We start from the raw sequence: 8,039 nt of genomic DNA, 5'->3' as shown, positions 1-8,039 counted from the left end.
AAGCAGTGTTGAAATAAGGGCAATTCATCTGTTCTTTTTAGGAGGATTTAAATGAAGCAAGGTTTATCTGCTTGCGTAGAGTAGAAGCAAACTGGTAGCAACAAAACCAAATCAGAGTGAAGATATAAGAAAACCCGTCTGAGGGGAACGATGAATGGAAGGAATTAGGAGTAATATCCAGCTGCAATTTCGTGTAATGAGACTGCAGCGGTGTTCATTTTGAATTCAGAATCTGCTACTCTTTCCAATGTGAATGAAGTTTGTAGCGTGGCTGAAAACTATACTGAACTAGTATTTGCCGATAAAAAGGATCATAATTCGCCGCCACCCTCTCTACAAAGAACAGTAGGGAGTAGCGGGGCCAGCGATAATTCCAATCCGTACAAGATAAACCACAAACTTCATCAGCAGCAATAGATTAAGCAAATGAAAATGTTTTCGTAACAAATCATCACATTACAAAGCCACAAATTGTTAAACTAAAAAAAGATTGATAAGAAGGAAACAAGCTAGCTACTACTGTGACAATATATACAACGGTGGTTCAACCTTATCTGGTATATGGGGATGGACATGGTGGAACAGGCACTTCGGCAACTCCTTCAAGCATCTGCACAACCTTCCTCATAGTAGGCCTAAGAGACGGATCTTCCTGAATACACCAAATCGCAACCATCACAAACTTTTCCAGTGTCGTTCGATCACCCAAGGCCTCGACTTCATGATCTACAACATCATCTAGTACTCCTTCAATGTAGCAATCATAAACCCAGTACGTTAAAATTGCTTTCTCTTCACAGTTACCTTCCATGTCAACGCTTCTCCTACAACAAATGATCTCCAGCAGCACAATACCAAAGCTGTATACATCAACTTTGGTAGTGATTGGCAAGTTCCTGAACCACTCAGGTGCAACATAACCTTTTGTTCCTCGGATGGCGGTATGAGTCTGGCTCTGATTCATCATCAAAAGTTTTGCCAATTCAAAATCAGAGATCCGAGCGGTGTAATACTCATCGAGAAGTATGTTCTGCGGCTTTATGTCACAATGGATAATCTGCGTGCTGCACTCTTCATGCAAGTACAAAAGCCCCTTCGCAACGCCATAAACGATTTCAATTCGCTGTCTCCAACTTGGTTTGATATCAGAAAAAAGAAAGCTTGCCAATGTGCCATTGCTCAATAACTCATAAACTAGTAATCTCTGCTGCCCCTCGTCACAATATCCAAATAGACGAACCAGATTCTTGTGATGCGTGTGACCAATTACATTCACTTCTGTGTTAAACTCCTTCTCGACATCTGCCATAACACAGTTTAGCTTCTTCACCGCCACTTCGACACCAGAACCAATTTGCATCACCCCTTTGAAAACCACTCCAAAAGCACCCTTTCCTAATTCTTCCTTGAATCCATTTGTAGCTTCTCGTAGCTCTTCATAGCTAAAAGAGCGCAAATTCGAGTCCAAAACAATATCGGTACTAGGTCTTACAGGTTTCTTCCGGAATATGAAGAAAAACCCAAGACAGAGAGCAGAACTTAAGACAAAATTAACAAAGATAGAGGTACCTAATAATACTGATTCCACTCGTATCACAGATTTCCGTCTCTTCTCTTTATCATCTGGAATTGGCTTTGGAAGAGACTGCAGAGTGGCATTATCCTTTCGGACTTTTATGAAGGTCTGTGAATTAAGACTGACATCCACTCTCCCGTTTGAGAGAGGTAACTTCTTTTTCCAGCAGGTTTCAGACCTGAAAACAGCAACAGCGCACAAACAATCTTGATAGCAGGACTCGTTGCACTCGTCTGCGGTAAAAGAGTTTAGCTGCACATAATCTGAGGTTGGCCAATCAGTATTTGTCAGCACTTCGACATCATACAAATCTTTTCTGGGACTTCGTAGCTCATCTTCTTCACAGCCTTGTATAAAATCGGGTTTGCAGCCTCGGTATATATCCTGCGGATCAAGAAAAGAAAACCCTTTTGGGCATTCGCAGGTTGGCCTATTATCTGGTTTGAGCTTACAGACACTGTTATATCCGCAAACACCAACGCCCAGGACTTCACGAAGTGTTAGGCAAATATCATCCGGCTTATACCACAGAGGATTACTCCAGCTTGCATTTCCAGTGAAATTTTTCGGGTGAGAATATAAAGCGAAAATCCCATCAAAATCAAGAGTTGCCCTTATGTAGTTGTCCCTCACCGAAACTCCCTGTGTCCCTGTAAGAGTGAATCTTCCACCATTTTCTCTCAGAACAAACATGTCCCCTGAGCTGTTGAACACCAATTGTTTACCTTGACTACCTTCTACAGTCCCTGCGGTGGTGTTCGTGGCGAAGTAAGGGTTGTTGGCATAATCTGTTGGCAAGTTGACGGTGTTGAGCACGAGGTTTCCATCATCTTGCAAGCGCAGCTGGAACCGCCCTTTTGCGTAGTTTGTCTCCGATTGTCTACACGAAAGCTTCCCATTTTTCTCAATTGTCTGTCCAGGCAAAACGGTGTCTGTAGGATTGCTGAAGGTCTCCCACAAGCTCCCTGAGTTTTGGTCTTGAAGGACAAAGTTTCCGGTGTCATTCATGACCCCGTTCTCAACAATCCCGAAAGTTGTTTCGGATTTCCATATCTCTCCACCCTGAGGATTGTTAAGAACTAGTCCACTGTTGGCAGTCAAGTTCAGAACTGATCCCCTTGGTGCAACGATGGGGTTGTTACCGTCATATGCATACCAAACTACGGTTTCGTCTGGGATTTTCGCATACCATATCGAAAGCAAGAAAAGATCATTGTTTCCGAGGGGCGAAAATCCAAACGCGAAATCACCGGATGGAGAAAGCCATGATGAGGAGTTGCCTGTACTTGCAGTTAGAGAACTCCCAACTACTACTCTTCCATTATTTTGGGAAAACACATAAATTGGTAGCAAAAACAATGAGGAGAACAAAAGCATCCGTACAGAAAAAGCCATTGCCATTGCAAAGCACCAATTCTTCAACCTAGCTTAATGAGCTATATTTCTTCAACCTAGCTTAATTAAATATATATCTTAATTAGGCTTGACTAATCTCCATGCCTGTCATTGTCTTAAGTTTTTTCCTGGAAGTAAATGCGTGTACCACATTTCTTTAAGTATATATTAGCCATCAACCACGCATGGCCTCCCCTCGCTAGCTTCACACACAACAATTTCTCCTAACCTGCACATATAATACACATTTAGTCCTTGTTCAAAATACAAGAATTCCACTTTTTGAGAGAATAATATAATTGAATAGTTCTATATTTAATGACACTGATACCAACTCCGTAACTACTTTGCTAATAGGTGGTAAGAGAATGCAAGTTGGGGCAATATTGATGTGATTAGCAACAGCCGGCTGATTTGTCTTTCTCAAATCTTTTTTCATCATATTCTCGTCCCTCACTCATTTTACAATTCTACTTACTTAAGCGCTTATGAATGTTTCAAACTAGCAAATGACTTGTATCTTAAGTAGTTAAGAACATTTACCACTACACTCGAAGTTTTACGTTCGACTATACAATATTATATTAATATTATATATATGTATAATGTATATGTATGTATGTGTGAATGTTTCAAACCAAAAATACTATAGTGTGTGTGTGTGTGTGTGTGTGTGTGTGTGTGTGTGTGTGTGTGTGTGTATATGAATGTTTCAAACCAAAAAACTATAGTAAATATGAGCATGACTCAATCATTTGCTGACCATTCAAGCCTACCAGAACAAAGGACAAGCAGCAAAATTCAAAGATTGGTAAGAAGACTTCAATTTCGGGTGGTTGAATTGAAAGCATTTACCTTTGCGTTCGAGATCACAGTTTGAATCCCGTCTTCACTTTACCTTCCATCGAAGCCGGAAAATGTGAAAAGTAAATGCAAATTAGAGGACGGATAGAGGTGGTGTCAAAGCTGAAGTTCATGTTTTCAGTGGGGCAGGAGTAGGACATAACTGGGGAAAACTTGGAAAATAGACGTCCATGATCAAACAAAAACTACCAAGTCTTCAAGTGATAGACTTTTGAAAAATGCCAAACATCTCTGTTCATTTATGCATTCACCAAAAACTAAGTACTAACTAAAGTTTTTAAACTTGTATGATATACATCGTCAGGGTAAAACACCGGAGGCCGAGCTGAGATATCACCGGTTTCAGGCATGGTTCGACGAGCATTCGAAGCCCGTATAGATCAAGACAAGGCTGATATGCCATTTCATCTCATCAGGTCGGGCCAGCCATTTCGTACCAGGTTGGACATTGCCTACCACTTGACCCATATTCGATACTGCAGAGGAAGGTAAGAGATGAGGTAAAGGTAGAGCAAGCTCCAAGTCATGTGGAGGTCACTCAAGATTGAACACTCGTGCATAGAATCATGGTATGAAATTCAAGTCCAAATCAGAAAACCAAATTTTAACAAATCTCAGACAAACGATGACTCTACGAAATCGAAAAACATGAAACTCAGAAAAGCATTGTTTTAGTTTAACAGCCCAAACCTCCTCAAAAAACTAAGACGAAAACAACAAACACTAGGAAACGGAAAAACATGCAACTCAGAAAACCATTGCTCTAGTCCAAATGAGGTTCCTCACTGCCTCAAGCTTTTTCTAAACACCATAGAATTCGCTCAGAAGCCTGAACCTTTTCCTTTGCGCATTCTTTGCCTCACCATTAACGTTCTTAATGAGCTCCTCTTCAAATCTGGGACGAGAAGGCATTAGGTTCAGGTTGCGCATAAGGCTGTGCATGCCCCTAGCTCTTGCCACAACTGAGGTGCGTACGCGTGCATGTCCCGCCTGAGTCATCTCATTGTGTGCGCAGTTAGATCTTCCCATATTGACATCCCTGCTGTCCATTCTCCTGCGAATCCTTCTGCTGGTGACTTCATCCGGGTCTACCTTCTCGTTCCTCAGTGCAGGTTCATCTGCTTTTCCATGTTAATAAATTAAGAATCCAATAAGAAACGGCATACGACGAAACAGAACCTAATAATAACAACAAACGCTAAGGCTAATTTTCTTGCAATTTCACATCTCGCGGCCTTTGAGAATCAGATCACAAGAAGCTAAAGTATTTACTTCTTAAGTAAGTATCGAGTGGATGACACATAATAAAGCAAGAACAAAACTCTAGAAGAAGAATAGGCGGACCATCTATATGCATCATTATTATTAGCAAAGACACTAAGTAGTCTGGTAATATGCATATTTGATCCACAAAATCATTTCCATATATGAAAATGGTGAGATGGTATTATAATACGTGAACGTCATGAAGAACAAAGCAAGCCAACACCAAATATCTTCCCCCTCAAGACTAAGCAAAGATATTAGAACAGAAACGATACGTTGGGAAAAGGCTTAAATATCAATAAAATGTGTTTTCTTGACAAAGTTCATCCATTGAATAAGATATCATATCTGACCTTTATTTCCATGCTTCTTTTACTATGGGAGCTAAGGGAATCTGTATCTAACCTGATTTGCAAATCACCATTGTAACATATATACGCTGGTTCGTGGCGGGTTGTGGAAGTTTCCCAACGACATGGCTTTCTTTTTGGCTGTTGCATTTTGAGAATATCCTAAAAAGGAATGCTAAAAATAGTACTGATGGCGGGTAGGCTATTCTTTGGAGGAGCTAACTGATGCTTTGAAGGGTTTTAGAGAAAGAAAGAAAAAAAAAAACAGTTTTTGATAATCTGAAGAATTTCTTTTCAATATTCCGAAGAATTATCATATTTCTTTATAATGCTATTAAATGACGCAGACAAGTTCACCTAGTTTACAAGTCATTAATCTTCTCTGCATTGAGAATTTTGTACAAAGATGTTCCCAAAAGCATACTTTATATCAATAGTGCTTGATACAAAATTTATTAATTTCCTGATAACCATTATTTGAACTCTTTAAAGAAAGTGAAAAAGGCGTACCATCATCAGAAGATATGACGATTACATTCTGTCGGGCAGGTACAGCTGCATTTGAGATGCTTCCCCTCCTTTATGATCACCAATAAGGAAATCCATTTAACAATGTGTACACAGTCATTCAAATGTTCTCACAATCCCGATAAAACAACTAGTTTCCTTCAAAGTATCAGTTTGAATTTACTACTTATGCATTTTAAATTTTAGGTGCATATTGAATGAGTACGCGGGAACCTTATTTTGATACGTTACGAAACACATTGAGTAGAGATGACCCCCTTTACTTTTATTAAATCAGATGGACACATGAAAGATGACGATACTGTGTCTCCTGTCAACTTCAAGCCTACAAACCATGGGGATGTCGCCCTGCTCAATTAATCCACATAATTACATTAAGAAAATAACTTACCTTTGAGCAGCACAGGAATCTGAGATCACCTTATCTTCAGATACACATCCAGCAGTGTTCTATAAAAAAGATTGTGGAACAGAATTAGTGCATAGTAACAAAAAACAGATGAGACTACGGGTGTTACACCAGCCCGAACTTCAGAAAATATAGCGTTGCCTGGATCTGAAGATGTAGGCAAGGATACCTAGATCTGGGATGGTGGAGCAGAATTTGTTGCATGATAACAACAAACTGAGTGGATTTTGATTTAGAATTTTAGAGTTATACCTAGATCTGAGATTCCAAAGAACGATGAATTGTAGAACCAGTGAATAAAATTGGAGAGGCAGTAGGAGGTAGTAGAAAACAATTAACATAAAAAAGAACTTAAAATCGCAACGGTTTGCACATACTGAATCCTTCTTTACCTCTGATTTGATGTTAGGTTTATTCAATTAACATAAACTAAATTTAAATCGCAATGGATTTCACATCCTGAATCCTCTCTTTACCTATGATTTGATGTTTGGTTTATTCAATTAACATAAAAATAACTTAAAATCACAACAGATTTGCACATCCTGAACCCCTCTTTACCTCTTTAATGTACTGATCATGCAGATATCTTTGGTAGGACAGAAAAATAGCACCATTGAAGGGCAATGATGAAACCTCTTGCTCATCTTGCTGTGCTGGGGGATCTTCTGATGAACCAACTGAGCTAGTTAGAGGAGGAGGTGGTTTGACGATCCGTCTGCCCCTGATTCTCATTTTCAAAATTATCCAAGAGTACCAAAATATGATGTTGTTGTATACACTCAATTCCTCAAAGATCGTTGTTTCAACTAATGAATCTGAAGGAAAAATCAATGTCTAGCAAGACATGAGTAAAAGGGAAAGACCTAGAAACTCACGTACAGACAGAAAGAAACAGAAAGATTAGACTTATTAGACTGCATCTTAAGCTAAAATTTCTCCATGACTTACACCTGGTGGATGGTCTGACGCCTGGCTCTCACCTTACTAGGTCGCATGGTGCCCCTCAACCCGTAAAGAGTAAAAGACTAAAAATTAAATGTGAGACTAGATGTCATTAAATTTTGATATTTCTAATTTCCATTGAGAACATAGAAGAAAATCGTAGCAGATATAGTCATAAATTTCATATGAAATGGCAATTCTACATATTAGGTAACCTAATAAGGATAGCATGTAACTTCCCTGTAAGAAAATCAGGCTGTTTCAATGAAAATGTCTATGCAGAAAACAAAGGACAAGTCATACAAGAGTTCAATGCAGCAAAACTAAACAATTTTGATGCCTAAATTGGCCATACAGGTAAACACGAGATTGCTTACACAAAGAAGACCTGTCGATTAGTAATGCTTTTGCTGGAAAAAATGTACATGGATATATAACTGACACGATGCTAATTTTCTGGGAAAAAAAAATGTCCTTGAATATATTCAGGATATAAAAAATATAGCAGTTTTCATTTTTTATTTGTTTTTTGGTTACATGAATATCCTGACATACTCAAAAACAATGTTTTGATCTATGCCTACCATGTATCATAGGTCACAGGTATACAAATGAAACTGAAAAATGTGAGGCAGGACAATCTGTCAATGATAACAAAACGAAACTGAAGGAGATGCATTAAATTCCCACCAACAATATTTTGTTA

General features: G+C 39.0%; 2 protein-coding genes across 2 annotated transcripts; both read right to left on the bottom strand.

Annotated features, from left to right (window-relative positions):
* Positions 1 to 388: 388 nt before the first annotated feature.
* Positions 389 to 2,998, bottom strand: LOC103431138 (G-type lectin S-receptor-like serine/threonine-protein kinase LECRK3). Its single transcript, XM_029087879.2, has one exon. It carries the CDS (start codon positions 2,975 to 2,977, stop codon positions 551 to 553), a length of 2,427 nt encoding a protein of 808 aa, XP_028943712.1. The 5' UTR covers positions 2,978 to 2,998; the 3' UTR covers positions 389 to 550.
* Positions 2,999 to 4,390: 1,392 nt separating this feature from the next.
* LOC103416263 (uncharacterized) lies at positions 4,391 to 7,260 on the bottom strand. The gene is made up of 4 exons (XM_029087878.2): positions 6,950 to 7,260; positions 6,371 to 6,429; positions 5,962 to 6,029; positions 4,391 to 4,953 (listed from the first exon to the last, which is right to left on the bottom strand). Exons 1-4 carry the CDS (start codon positions 7,121 to 7,123, stop codon positions 4,637 to 4,639), a joined length of 618 nt encoding a protein of 205 aa, XP_028943711.1. The 5' UTR covers positions 7,124 to 7,260; the 3' UTR covers positions 4,391 to 4,636.
* Positions 7,261 to 8,039: the final 779 nt, after the last annotated feature.

Source organism: Malus domestica, chromosome 11, assembly GCF_042453785.1.
Source record: "Malus domestica chromosome 11, GDT2T_hap1".
Lineage (NCBI taxonomy): Eukaryota > Viridiplantae > Streptophyta > Magnoliopsida > Rosales > Rosaceae > Malus > Malus domestica.
This window is presented reverse-complemented; position numbering and strand designations above follow the sequence as displayed.

What these genes read in the sequence shown, in the direction of transcription:
- LOC103431138 (XM_029087879.2), bottom strand. Translation starts at nt 2,977, where the DNA reads ATGGCAATGGCTTTTTCTGTACGGATGCTTTTGTTCTCCTCATTGTTT.
- LOC103416263 (XM_029087878.2), bottom strand. Translation starts at nt 7,123, where the DNA reads ATGAGAATCAGGGGCAGACGGATCGTCAAACCACCTCCTCCTCTAACT. An exon ending in ATGATCAGTACATTAAAGAG is followed by an intron (nt 6,430 to 6,949) that starts GTAAAGAGGGGT and finishes TCTTTTTTATAG; the next exon opens with AACACTGCTGGATGTGTATC. An exon ending in CGTCATATCTTCTGATGATG is followed by an intron (nt 4,954 to 5,961) that starts GTACGCCTTTTT and finishes ATGGAAAAGCAG; the next exon opens with ATGAACCTGCACTGAGGAAC.